We start from the raw sequence: 14,529 nt of genomic DNA, 5'->3' as shown, positions 1-14,529 counted from the left end.
TGGATACAAATCCTTCGACAGATATATTAGTTGTGAATATTTAATCTGTGGCTTGCCTATTCATTTTCTAACAGTGTTTTTTAGTGAGAAGAACATCCTAATTTTGATAAAGTTGAATTTATCAATTATTTTTAAAGAGTTTATTTTAGAGAGAGAGAGAGTATGCCATTTGTGGGTGGGGGTAGGGGCAGATGGAGAGGGAGAGAGAATCTGAAGCAGGCTCTGTGCTGACCGTGGAGCCTGACTCTGGGCTCGATCTCACCACCGTGAAATCATGACCTGAGCTGAAACCAAGAGTTGGAGACTCAATTGACTGAGCCACCCAGGCACCCCTGAATTTATCAGTTTTTAAAAATTTTATTGAGAGAGCTCTTTGCTCTAAGAAATCTTTATTCCAGTGTTGTGAAGATTTTTTCCCATGTTTTCTTATAAAAGTTTTATAATTAGTTTGTGACCTGTGAAGATTTTGTGGGGTGGGGTGGGGGGGTGTATGGTGTGATGTATAGAGAGTGAGTTATTTATTTTTTCTTATAATTCTTCTGTTCTTTTTCAAAATTGGTTGGCTATTGTAGGTCCTTCGCATTTCCATATAAATTTTACAATCAGTTTATTTGTACAAAAGCCTATAGTTCAATATCATCAATACAGAGTTTTAATAATTCCTGAGTAATTACCATTTATTTAGTCTTTAATTTCTCTCAGTAATGTTTTATAGTGTTTAATATAGGGGTTATGGACATCTTTCATTAAATTTCTCTAAGTATTTTATGTTTCTAAATGTTATTTTTAAAGGTTATGTTTTACATTTCATTTTCCAATGTACTGTTAATACATAGAAATGCACTTGGCTTTTGTGTCCTACAATATTGCTGAGTTGACTTATTATTTCTTAAAATTTCCTTATGATTTTTTTATGTACACAATGGTATCATGTATGAATAAAAACAGCTTTCTTGGGCGCCTGGGTGGCTCAGTTGGTTAGGCGACTGCCTTCGGCTCGGGTCATGATCCTGGTGTCCCTGGATTGAGTCCCGCATCGGGCTCCCTGCCCTGCGGGGAGTCTGCTTCTCCCTCTGACCCTCCTCCCTCTCATGCTCTCTGTCTCAAATAAATAAATAAAATCTTAAAAAAAAAAAAAAAAAAGGAAAAAAACAGCTTTCTTTCAGATTGAATCTGTATGTCTTTTATTTCTTTACCTGTCTTATTGCAGTGCCAAGATCTCTAATAAAATGTTAAATAGAAGTGGTGATATTGGAAATCTTACCTTATTCCTGATCCTCGGGGAAAAGCATTTATTATTTCACTGTAAAGTATAATGTTAGCTGAAGATTGTTTGTAGATGCCTTTGACATGTTGAGGAAGCTTGTATCTATTCCCAGTTTTAATGATGAATAGATACTGACTTTGATAAAATATTATCTATCAAAATGATCATTAAATATTTTTCTTGAACCTGTTAATGGGTGTATTGCATTGAATTTTCTAAGTTAAACTAATGTTACATTCCTGAGTTAACTCTACCTGGTCATGATGTATTAACCTCTTTATGTATTGTTCTATTTGTTTTGCTAATATTTGATTAAGGATACTTAAATTTATGTTCATGAGAGAAATTGTGTGTTATGTCCTTTTTCTGTAATGTCTTTGTCTGATTTTGATATCAGGGTTATGGTGGCTTCAGAAAAGAGTTGGGAAGTTTTCCATTCTCTGTTATTTGAAAATGTCTGTGTAACACTGGTATTATTTCTCCCTTAAATGTTTCAGAGAACACACCTGTGAAGTCCTCTTAATCTGGCATTTTCTTTGTGGGAATTTAAAAAATTATAGGTAAAATTTAGTGAGTAAAGAGATGTTCAGATTTTCTTATTTTTCTTGTTAGTTTTCATAAATTAGGTTTTCAAAGAATTTATTTCCTTTAAGTTGTTGTCTCAGCATACCTTTCTTCATAATATCTGTTTCTTACTACTTTATATCTGTAGGATCTGTAGTGATACTTCATTTTTTATCCCAGCTATGGGAATTTTTGTGAAGTCTTGCCTAGAGGTTTATCAGTTTTGTTAATTTTTTTTTTTCAGATAACCCATATTGTCCATTTTATATTTCACTGGTTTCTGCTTTTATTTTTATCATTTCATTTTACTTACTTTGGATTTAATTTTTCTTTTAATTGCTTAAGATAGGAGTATTGATTTTCCTTTTTTTTTTTTTTTTTTTGAGTGTAGACTTCTTTTTTGAGAGAGTGCATGCTGGAGGGAGGGGCAGAGTGAGAGAGAGCAGGCTCCACACCCAGCAGGGAACCTCATGCGGGGCTCAATCTCACAACCCTGAGATCATGACCTGAGCTGAAACTGAATTGGACACTTAACCAACTGAGCCACCCAGGTGCCCCTGAATGTAGACATTTAAATATATAATTTTCCTTATAAGGACTGCTTTAGTTTGCATCCTACAATTTTTTTCATCCTACAAATTTTTATGTATAGTGTTTTCATTGTAATTCAGTTGCAAATATCTTTTTTTTTTAATGTGATTAGGACATAAGTGTTGAATTTTAACCCAGGTGTTACTTAGAAATATGTTTTAAAAGTTCCAAATGATGGTGGGGGGGACGGTTTCTATGTATACTATTTTGTTTTCCTATTTTTTTTTATTATTTTGTTTTTCTTTTATACTCTTTTTGGTCAGAGAACATACTCTATTTTATCAGTATTTGGAAGTTTATTAGACTTGTTTCACTGCCCCAAAGGTGGTCTATTTAGTAAATGTTCCATGTGCATTTGAGAACAATGAGTTTTCTGCTGTTGTTGGGTGTAGTGTTCTCTAAATGTCAATTAGATCAAGTTAATGATAGTGTTGCTTGACTCCTATATTGTTTTGATTTTTAATATTCTGTAAATTACTAAACTCAGAGTGTTAAAATCTATTAGGACTTGCCTATTTCCCTTTAATTTTGCCAATTTTTGTTTCACATATTGAATATTTGAGATTTGTGTGTGTGTGTGCATTTTTATGATTGTTCCGTCTTGTTGATGAAACGACCCTTTTATCAGGGTGCCTTGGTGGCTCAGTTGGTTAAGTGTCTGCCTTCGACTCAAGTCATGATCCCAGGGTCCTGGGATTGAGCCCCTTGTTGGACTTCCACTCAGTGGGGATTCTGCTTCTCCCTCTGCCCCTCCTCCTGGTTCATGCTCTCTCTCTCTCTCAAAAAAAAAAAAAAAAAGAAATGACCCTTTTATAATTGTGAAATATCTGTTCCTGCTAATAATCTTTATTTTGAAATCTACCTTGTTTGATATTAATGTAGCCACACTAGCTTACTTATGCTCAGTGTTTACTTGGTTTATCTTTTTTTCTTTTTTTCCTTTTACCTGTGTGCCTTTATGTTTAAACTTTGTTTTTTATAAATAGTATATTATTGAGTCCTGATTTTAAAAAATCTAGCCACTTAGTCTTTGCTTTTTAGTCAAGGTTTCAGTTAATTTATGTATAATATAATTACTGATTTGTATGGGTTTAAGTCTACCATCTTGGTTTTTTTTTTCCTCCGCTGGGCCTAGTGTGGGGCTTGAACTCACAAGATCTGAGATCAAGATCTGAGCTGAGATCAAAAGTCAGACACTTAATCATTTGAGCCACCCAGGCACCCCTTGGTTTTGTTTTCTATTTGTCTTATCTGTTCTTTGTTCTTCTGCTTCTACTTTGCTTTCTTTTTAGTGAATTGAGTCTTTTAGTGTTCCATTTTCTATTTTTAGTTATGCCTCTATGTACATACATTTTTAATTCTATGTACAGTATGAACCCAATATACGTTACTATTTTTACTTTATGAAATCAATAATTAGTAATCTTTTAAAGAAATTTGATGTTTTATTTATGTATGTGTTTTTCTTGTCTTTTTTTAATATCAATATATTTATCCATTTTGATTTTCTTCATTTCTTTCTATAGAACTGAGTTTCTATCTTGTGCCATTTCTTTTAAAATCCTTAGGCTAATTTAATCTGAGCATTTCATGTAATGCAGATCTGCTGGAGAAGAATTCTTTCATGTTTTATCTGTCTGAAAATGTCTTTATTTTTGTCTTCATTTTTTTTTTTTAAGATTTTATTTATTTATTTGACAGAGAGACACAGCAAGAGAGGGAACACAAGCAGGGAGAGTGGGAGAGGGAGAAGCAGGCTTCCCACGGAGCAGGGAGCCCGATGCGGGACTCGATCCCAGGACCCTGGGATCATGACCTGAGCCGAAGGCAAATGCTTAACGACTGAGCCACCCAGGTGCCCCTTGTCTTCATTTCTGATAGATGTAGATTTCTAGATTAATAACTTCACCCCCTCCCAGCACTTCAAAGAAGTCCTTCTATTTTCTTCAGGCCTCCCATTTTTTTTTTTTATCATGATAAATCATCCATCTTTCTTATTATTTCCCTCTATGTCATCTTTTTCTTTTGCTGCTCTTAAGAATTTTTTTTTTTAATGATATGTGTAGGTGTAGCTTTCTTTGTTTTATCTTGCTTTGGGTTCATTGAAGTTCTTGGATATTTGGGTTGATATTTCATAGCAGGTTTAGAAAATCTAAGTCATTTCTTCAAATACTTCTCCATTTTCTCTTTCTTCACTTTCTGGGATTCCAGTTACATTATCTCTGATCATTTGGTATTTGTTTTGGTTGTACCTGCAGGATTTTAATTTATGGAAGTGACTGAGTGATGATGTGGACAGACTAATGGCACTGGAAGACCATTTATTAATTAGAATTTCCAAGAGAAGAGGGCATGCCATGCCACATAGGACCACATGGGGAATGCCAGGTTTTGATCAGGAGTCAGGAAGGAGTGAGAGAAAATCCTAGACTAATCTTTATTGGGGTTTCTGCAGAAAAGGCAAGGCAGAGAAGGGGAAGCAATTTAGGATTGGCTAGTTTGAATAATATTGGTGGGCTCTCTCCACTAGGGGTGGTTGTCCTGGGGTGACTTAGGGCAGAGGAAATAGTGCCTCCCTGAGTACAAGTTAGATAAAGGAAAGGTTGCAGATACTGACTCCAGATTGGTTGGTTTGCATATGAAGGGTGCCCTCCTGAATTCTTCATCACTGTTCTTTTATTTTCCATTTCTTGCATATCCATTTGTCTCTTTTTAATAGTTTTCATTTCTTTGCTGAAATCCCCATCAGTTTATGCATGTTGGCCACCTCATACACTGGATCCTTTAATATACATGTACTTGTTCATAGGTTCTGTCTGATTTTTTCTTCCTCTAATATCTGGGCTATTTCTGAGTTTGGCTTTCCTAACTGCTTTGTCTCGTTATGTTTGGTTACATTTTCTTTGCATACCTCCTAATTTTTTGGTTGAAAGCCAGATATTGTAAAAGAGTAGTAGAAAGAAAGTAATATTTATACCTGGGAAAGGGTATTCCCTTTCTTCTGTGGGGCTGCTAATGGGTAGGGCTGTCCCTTTAGTTGGCAGTTGAACTGAGAATCTATGTTGTTACTTCATTTAGATTCCGTTTATCAAGGGTCCATGTGATTTGAGAACACCATCAGAACCTTCTGTGGAGGTTCTCCTGCTCTGCCCCTCGTACTTAGCACACACACCTCAGAGGGTCAGTGGTGGGGGGCTCTCAGCCATGCTCTCACATTTCCTCCTGAGCACTTTATGAAGTCCCATGGGAGGGTTGGAGGATGGGTTCAGACTCTCTTTGTGTCTCTGTTTTGTAGGGATTTGAAACCATCACACCCAACCATACTCTGCCTTTACAACTTCAGTTCTACTGTTGTCCTCCACTCTGATGTCTTCCTCTTTGTCCTGCTGCTTCTCGAAGGTTCAAAGTAGCTGTGTGTACATGTGTGTTTGTTTTCTCTTTAAGAAAGGGCTTGTTGCTGTCTGCGTTTTAGTTCATTAGGGTTTTTTGTTTGTTTTGTTTTGTTTTTGCATCTTCAGTTCTCCAGTCTTTATTCACACTATGATTTTATAGATTCTCCATCCTGTTGTTGTTAGGGTGCAATTTTCTGTGTTCTAAAGTAGCAGTTCTCTAATGATTAATGGTTTGAGTTCACTTTTATTAGAGGAAATAATCATACTTCTAACTATATCAATGCTTACTTGCTCTATTTGAAACTTTTTTTTTTTGGTAGACAGAAGAAAGAAGTTATTATAAAGTCTTTACCCTTAGTAAAATCATGCACCTTGCTTTGATCATTTCTGAAAAAATGTAAGATTCATAGATTTGTACTTAAATTTTTCCCCCTTGGAATCCTATGTGAAACTGATTATGACAGCTACATTTCTATAACTTTAGAAAGTGTTTGGTTTGGCTTTGGCACTTTCCCCTTCTCCTAGTAAAATTTAGTGCAGGACTTACAACATGCTGGTTTGGTTTTTTCCTTTTCCTTTTCAACATTCCTCTTAGAAAAACATTAAAATATTCCTAATTGGTAACATTGCAAGTTTTGATAGCTGCTTCTTAATTTTTTTCTCTTAACTTCTCTATTTACAGAATCTATCATTAATTGGCATCTCATAAATGTGAATGTTTCTATTTTTTATGTTTTCTTAATTTACAGGCTCATTCATCTATTGTGTAGAGTATAAGGAAAACACATGTCTTCCACACGCCTTGACTGAACTATAAAAAATGCAGTTGAAAGAGAATTAATAGATAGGGGGTCAAATGTAGAATACAGATAATAAGCTCTCTAGACTGCTTCTCATGGGTGGGCCTCGGTAGTGCTTAATAGTGCATAGTAGTGCATATTTTTTTAATGAGTGAAGGGAAAAAGATGAATTGCTGATTTAAGAACAAGAACTTGCTTAACCTAAGTGTTTTTCTTCAGATTTCAATTCTCTGCCTTGTGCTCTACAGACAACAGTTACGGTTTTAACAAAAGAAAGATAGACTATCTGGGCAAGTTGTGCTCTTTTCCCTCATCCGTTTTTTCTTTATGAAGTTCATACTGTTGCCTTTGTATTTGCTAAGAATTAGTTTTGCTTACCATATGTGGTAAGTTACTCAGAGCTTAGCACAATGCCTGGCACGTATTAGGTACTCAGATGTTAGTTTGGTTGAAATGAATTTTCAGATGAAGAAGGGACTGTTGTGTCCTCAGCAGACCAGCGTAGTGCATGGTAGCAATATCAGCTCCAATTACCAAAAATTAGAACTTTGTCAATTCTAGTTCAGGGTCCGATGGAGTCACTAATGTTATCGGAGCTTCTCCATGGAATGAAGATGTAATTGTGAATAATCTAGCACACTGTAAAATTTTTTGTTCTTTGCTATCCATATATATTCACTGTGGGAATATATATTTAATGGATAGATAGACTATCCGTTAAATTTCATGAGTAAAACATGTCTTTGTTTCAAAAACTAAAGAATTTTTATGGTTTGGTTTAACAGTGAGATGCTGTTAATACTGTAGTTTAAAATGTGTCCACTGCTTCCCTAAAGTCCCATATTTGCAAAATGATTTCCTAGCAATTGATTATTAAAAAAAGAAACTTGAGAAATTAAAAATCTTTAAAACATGTTTTAATGCACTGGTTTTTACTTTTCCTACACTAATGTTTTAGAGGTGAGGGCTGAGCAAATGGGGGATGAATGTGAGCCATCTCTGTGGTAGGATGGGAACCCAGCTTTATATAATATTAGTGACTGATCCCTGTCTGGAATGTTCCAAGTGTGAAGAGTTCTGAAAATGTGTACTGTGATGAATTAATTCTCAAGAGGGGAGTTGTTTGAGTTACCATGCTATTATTTGTCAAAATGCAAACAGAAATAGACTGCTTTCCTTGTAGGTGATATATTTCTATTTCATCTCTCATCTTTCAATAAGTTTGTTTGTTCTCTGCTGTATTCCATAAAGGGCTAGGTGGCTCAAGCCTGAGTCATTGTGCTTGGAGACAAGATGTATAATAAAAATTTAGTTTTTATGCTGCATTGGAGTTTTATTCAGAAGTATTCTGGCTGTTTCATTGGAAGTCCGACAATTGTTTTTTTGTCCCCCCCCCCTCCACTGTGCTATCTGTAGTTCTAGTTCATGACTCTAGACTCTTCATCATTCAACACTTTTTTCTTGTGTTTCAAGTTACCAGAACCAGTCATTGTTTCTCTTATCCAACATCTCTATTTGCCACTCTATATGAATATCCAACCATCTCCATGTAGTAAATACTATTTCCCCTCACATATCCACGGAGAACCTTAGGGGGAAACAAAAAAAGGAACTAGAAAGCACAGGATTCTCATCAGGCTCAGTGTCTGATGTTTTTGAGTGTAAGAGTATTAAGCCCTTATTTGCTACAATTGTTTTGGCTTTCATGGAATCCCTTTACTAGTTACTGGTGAAACATTGTAATTGACCTGTCCTTTACTGTTGATTTTGTTGTTGTTGTTGTTGCAACCTCCTATTTCCAAGTTCCTGCATATTTTCCTTCATTTGTGCCCTTCCATCTCATCCCCTCATTCTGCTTACAAGTCTCTGCAGCCAGCTCATGCCTGTCTTCAGTCCATTTCCACCCAGCAGCCCGTGTTCACGTACACCTTTAATCATGTTATTCCCCTACTGAAAACCTTCAGTGACATTGAGGATTAATCAAATCCTTCGCCCAGCCAAGGAGCCTCTTGTGACTGGACTCCCAGGCTGCTTCTGTAGCTTTCCACTGTGCTCCTCTCCAGCTGGGTGGGAAGACAGCTGATGAGGCTGAGCCAGCTCCTCCAAGGTGTGTTCCTTCTCTTCTTTATGCCTTCTCGGCTTAGGGGTAACTCTGGCCCTGGTGCTCTGACATGGCCCACATATCTTCAAGGCCTTAGGTTAAATGTTCCTTTCCCGAGGAAGCCTAATGTCCAGGGCTAGGTACGATCTTTTTCTTAACTCCCCATAGCACCTTGAATGCTGAAATTTCCTCTGAGACTGGCAGCCAAACTAGCCAGTCAAGTCTTCTTGACAACAGTTGAACATAGTTGAAGTTGAATGCTTTTGTATTTGGGCATACATCTTCTGATGTCTTTATTATGTCCTCTTTTTCTCCTAGGTAGCTGGCTTTTTGCAGGGCTCTGTACAATTGTAATTAATAGATTACTTGTAAATTTTTTTTTACCTTCTTCTTTCTCTTGATAGGCAATAAGCCCTTTGTGGGTGGGATGCCCAGCTCAGTGCCTAGCCCATGGTAAGGTATTTGATAAATAATTCCTGGCCCTCTGGCACAAGATTTAAAGCATAGTCAGCACTCACTCAGTGTTTATTGAACTGAATGTAAACTCCCTGTTTGCCTTTCTATGATAGAAATTGACTTGTTTGGCCTTTCTGTCCCATTTTCTCTGCTCATTTTGCCATTTCTGGACTAGAGAAGCTGTCAGCTTGCTTGCTTGCTTGCTTTCTTTTCTTTCTTAGATTTTATTTATTTGACACAGAGCACAAGCAGGGAGAGCAACAGGCAGAGGGAGAGGGGGAAGCAGACCTCCCACTGAGCAAGGACCCCCCCCCCCCCGCCCATGCAGGGCTTGATCCCAGGATGCTGGGATCATGACCTGAGCTGAAGGCAGATGCTTAACCTACTGAACCACCCAGGCGCCCCAAAGCTGTCAGCTTTCTATTTTGTATTTGCTATCACATCTTATTTTGCATTTTATACTTTTGTTCACTTATTTACATACTAAATGTTTGAATACAGCTATGTTTTAGAGAGGTATCTAGATATTTTTCCTTCTTGACAAGAATGGAGCATTCTTGCAGACGTTAGACCCCCATATGTAAATATTGTTTTATCACTTAAAGAATGTAAAGAAAAACATTCGTGCCATCTGAAGTTTTCCCTCACAATTTTAATTAACTCCCTTGAGCCCAGTGTGGGTTACTAAGAATAAGGGCCAAAATCTTCACATCCCAGTCAAGGAACTTCTTGAAACAGACTGGTTGTCTGGGCATCTTGCCTTTATTCTTGCTCCAAAAAGATGCTGTGTGTAGTAGAGCGGGAGGAGGCGGGACCTTGGGTCTGTACTGTGTGGTGCCAAGGTAATGGAAAAGTGGAACCAAGACAAAAAAGTGTCGGGTAGACAATTAAGAGTCATTTTGCTATGTGGGGGTGGGGGATTATTGGTGATTTTTTTTTTTTTTTTAACCCCCTACAAATTTCAGTCTGGAGAAAATGGTTGTAGGCAAGAGCCTATCAATTGTAGCTATAGTTACTTTGTAGTGAACCCTAATCAAACAACTTCTCTTGTGCTTTATAACGATCATGTGGGGAGAAAGCATAATGCCTGTGTGAGTGAGCATTGGGAGTCCTACTTACTCACATTTGGCTCGTTGCTTTTGCAGGACTTTTTACTTTATAGTACTTTATAAAAATTGCAGTGATTATTGAATTATAGTTGATTATTACTGCTTGCTTTACTTGAAAGAGATTATCCATTAGTTAAAAATGAGTTGAAATACTACCACAGGAGTGATAACTTTAAAAAGTATATTCAGTATCCAACAAGAATTAATATTTACTTTTTGTTTCAGCCATCTACTTTCATTTCTAGTTTTCTGTGTTTTGCCTTTTAATTCTTTGCCAGAAAAGTTCTTTTCGAATACTAATTTATAATATTTGAATCAAATATTCAAAATTTGTTTCATTTGCAAAACTGCCCCCAGGTGAAGAGGCATTATTAATGGCTTTTCTACCTAGTTATTGCTTCCCGGTATAAAGAGTTTTTCTGACTGAATCTCTGAGTGTCTGAAAAAACTGAACTGAGAAAGATTATTTGACCCAGAGGACCAGCACAGGGCTCTAAGAAAATATGAAGGAAACACCAAATGGTGAACAGTCTGCCTTCTTGAACATAGAATTGGGATGGGGTGGAAAATGATTTTCTGGTTTTACACTCTGTCCATGCCTGGGTAACAATAAGCATGTATCTCTTTTATAAATAAAAATTTAGTCATCACTAGCACTTCACACCGATTAAGATGGCTACTCTAAAAAAAAAACAACAAAAAGCGGATAACATAAGTGTTGGTGAGGATGTGGAAGCCTTGTGCATGTCGATGGGAATATACAACAGCACAGCTCCTGTGGAACAGGTGTGGCAGTTCCTGAAAAAGATTAAAAATAGAATTATCATTGACCCAGGGGGAGGCAAACTTATTTCTCCCTGTTCACACAGTACTTCTGTACTCTAAATATGTGGGTTTTTCCATACCCAGCAAGTCTCCAGTTCTCTGCAGAGACCGAGTACCCTACAGTTTAACCGAATCTTGGCATTACCTCAAGTTAGTGAAGATGCTTCCGATTAAGGGCTCACTCCCACAAGACTGTGCCCACTGCCTCGGATGCATCACGAGTCCAGGTTGTCACCTGTGCTTTTGGCTGTAAATTGGGGGTTTGATATCTTGGGTTTGATGATTTTCTAGAACACCTCGTAGAACTCAGGGATACTGTTTACTTCTGCCATTTTATGACAAAAGATATTTTAATGGAAATAAACGAACAGCCGGATGAAGAGATATATAGGGCAAGGTATAGGGGAAGGGGCTTGGAGCTTCCATGTCCCCTCTGGACGTGTTACCCTCCTAGTGCCTCCACGTTTTCTCCAACCTGGAAGCTCTCTGATACTTCGGGTATTTTATAGATCTTCGTTGTGTAAGAATGATTGACTGACTCATTGGCCATTGGTGATTGAACTCAATCTCCAGCCCCTTCCTCCTCCTGGAAGGGGCATGGGGGGGGGGGCTGAAAGTTCCAGTCTCCTAGTCACACATTTCCCCTGGCAACCAGCCCCCATCCTGAGGCTGTCCTGGAGCTCCCAGCCTTGTTACCTCATTAGTATATCAAATGGCATTTATTTTGGAGATTCCAACGGTATTAGGAGCTTTGTGCCAGGAAACGGGTCGGAGACCAAATGCATTATTTCTTATCACGTCACACCCTGGACTTGCGATTGGCATCTGAGGCAGTGGGCACAGTCTTGTGGGAGTGAGCCCTTAATCGGAAGCATCTTCACTAACTTGAGGTAATGCCAAGATTCGGTTAAACTGTAGGATACTCGGTCTCTGCAGAGAACTGGAGACTTGTTGGGTATGGAAAAACCCACATATTTAGAGTACAGAAGTATTGTGTGAATAGGGAGAAATTCCACTTCTGGCTATATCCCTAAAATAATTGAAAGCCAGGTCTTGAGATATTTGTACACCTAGGTTAATAACAGCATTGTTTAGAATAGCCAAAACGCAGAAGCAACTGAGGTGCCCATGGACAAACGAGTGGGTAAGCAAAGTGCAGTGCATGTGTACTCAGCCTTCAAAAGGAAGGAAATTCTGACACATAGTACAACATGGATGAGAATGGAGGATATTATGATAAGTGAAACAAGCAAGTTACAAAAAGAAAAAATATGGTATGATTCCACTTACAAGAGTTACCTAGGAGTAATCCAATTCACAGAGACAGAAGGTAGAAGGGGAGCACGACAGAGGCTGGGCAGGAAGGAAATGGGGCATGGTTTCATGGGTACAGCATTTTCGTTTTACAAGATGAAGAGTTCTGGGGATTGGTCGCCCGATAACGCGAACATCCTCAACACAGTTGCCCTGCACAGCTAAAAATGGTTAAGGTGCTACATTGTTTGCTATGCGTCTTTTGTCGCAGTTAAAAACTCACCCCCTCTTCCTCCCCACAATAAAACATTCAAAGGTGGAAAAGCAGGGTGGTTTTCCCAGCCCCGGGCTCACAGGCCGCATCCCTGGTGTCTTTCAGGCCTGGCGCTGCTCTGACCATGCAGGCGTTCTCCGAGGATGAGCGGAAGCAGTGGTTGGAAGCCCTGGGCGGAAAAGAAGCTGTAAGAATCCTCACCGGTCGAGTCGTATTCACATCCTTCAGTGTTGACTTGTATTCCTTTTTATGGGATTTTTGCTTTCTGGTATTTGGCGGGGAAGAAAAAGGTTCTCTGCCGACGCTGGTGTTTCGATTCCTCTGGGAAGCGTCCCGCATTCCAGGAATTTGGCGGAAGCCAGCAGCCACACACAGAAGACCCGTGTGTCCTTCGTTTTGATTTTTGATTTTTCTTGACTTTGCCACTCAGGTTTGCTGTGCTCGAGGAAGTCATCGAAACGCTCAGTTTTGTTTTTTTTTTTCTTTCCTACCTGACAGTTCTTTGGGTGATGAACACAATAAATGCTTGCAGTTCATGTTGATCTCAGTGGAGACAGAACAGTAAATACGAGGCCATGCAAGCAGTATTATAAACAACTGCTTATATTATATATTATAAATATTAGATATTTTGCTTGATTTAGCAATTTATGGGTCAGGCTAATGGTTTATGGTATGCAGTATCAGGTAGCCCTAGTAAATGGGCCTCTGTATGATGGGTATGAGGAATAAATTAAAGGGAGTGGTAGAGATCCAGAGGCACATCAACTCAGTCTGCTTGCGACTTGATTCAAGCACTGCTTTCATCTTAGTGGGCTGCTGGCCTTCGGGGGGAATTGAGAATTTGGCAGATTGTGTATTGAATTGGGGACTTAGGGTAATTATAGAAAACACCATAGAACCAATTTAAATAAACTCTGCTGAAAGTATTACGACTCTAAGTAAACTGCCAGTAGAGGTAGCAGGGGGGCTTAACTGGAAAGCATTTGCCATCTTAGCAGGGTTTAAAAAAAAGGGAAAGAGAGTGGCTTGCAACGTGAAAGAGGGGTCATACGTAGTAGTAGGAGAGGTGTCCGAATAGAGTTGTGAAACTGGCAAAGGATGATGTTATCTGATGGTCACGGGGAGCACACTGGTGGAATTATAGGATATGGGGGCCGGGGAGATGGGCCATGGTGTGTGTGGCAGTCTGGTTCAGTATTTGAAAAACGAAAACCCCAAGAACACATGTTAAAAATAGATGCTGTAGAGGAGAATATATCACGCTTGGGAAAACAAAAAAGTAGTAATCAAATTTATCTATTATTTTGTTGTATTTGACCAACATTTAGCCTTCATAGTTTTATTTCTGTCTATTCTTAATTTGTCCTTGAAATTTTTAGCTGGGAATCAAGAGTATTTACAGCATTTATGGTTACTGAGATCCAAAACACATTATACTAATCCTCTCTAGTAAAAGCAATGCAGTGACTAGGACTTCTCTCCCCAGAGATTCAAGAAGTGCTTTGGAAAGTGAGTTTGCCTAGCAAAAAGGTCACATGACTAAGTCTTTGAGAAATAAATCTGTTGTCAAAGGCAGTGTAACCTTGAAGACATATATAACCTCTCCTTTAGAACAAGAAACCAAGTAATTAATTTGAGATACACAGACAAAGGCAAATCTGCAGAAAGAAAATATTTAGATATGTATTTATGTGAGGACACTTAAGGACACGTATTTTTTTTTCAGGTGCTATATATGCCTTGCAAATAATGGGTCAGTGCTGAAGTTCTTAGAAGCAGCCTGGAATTATCACCTAGCTATTTCAGATGTAGTTATTTAAATTATGAGCAGGAGTTCTCTCTTTTTTAAGAAAATACCAGATTTTAGAAATAGTGGTAAAAAAAATGAGCTTC

General features: G+C 38.2%; 1 protein-coding gene across 3 annotated transcripts in view; it reads left to right on the top strand.

Annotated features, from left to right (window-relative positions):
* Nucleotides 1-14,529, top strand: part of ARHGAP10 (Rho GTPase activating protein 10) — a 315,853-nt gene that overhangs the window by 145,717 nt on the left and 155,607 nt on the right. For all 3 annotated transcript variants that reach the window (XR_004682438.1, XM_035022940.1, XM_035022942.1), the window contains one exon: nt 12,739-12,820. Coding sequence is in view for 2 of the 3 variants with exons in the window: in XM_035022940.1 (XP_034878831.1) it covers nt 12,739-12,820 (82 nt within the window). In the remaining variant the exon portion in view is untranslated. The remainder of the gene's footprint in view (nt 1-12,738; nt 12,821-14,529) is intronic.

The sequence above is a fragment of the Mirounga leonina genome, unplaced genomic scaffold, assembly GCF_011800145.1.
Source record: "Mirounga leonina isolate KUSES-001 unplaced genomic scaffold, KU_Mleo_1.0 Mir_176, whole genome shotgun sequence".
Lineage (NCBI taxonomy): Eukaryota > Metazoa > Chordata > Mammalia > Carnivora > Phocidae > Mirounga > Mirounga leonina.
Note: the sequence above shows the minus strand (reverse complement) of the source record. Positions and strands in the feature narration are given on the sequence as shown.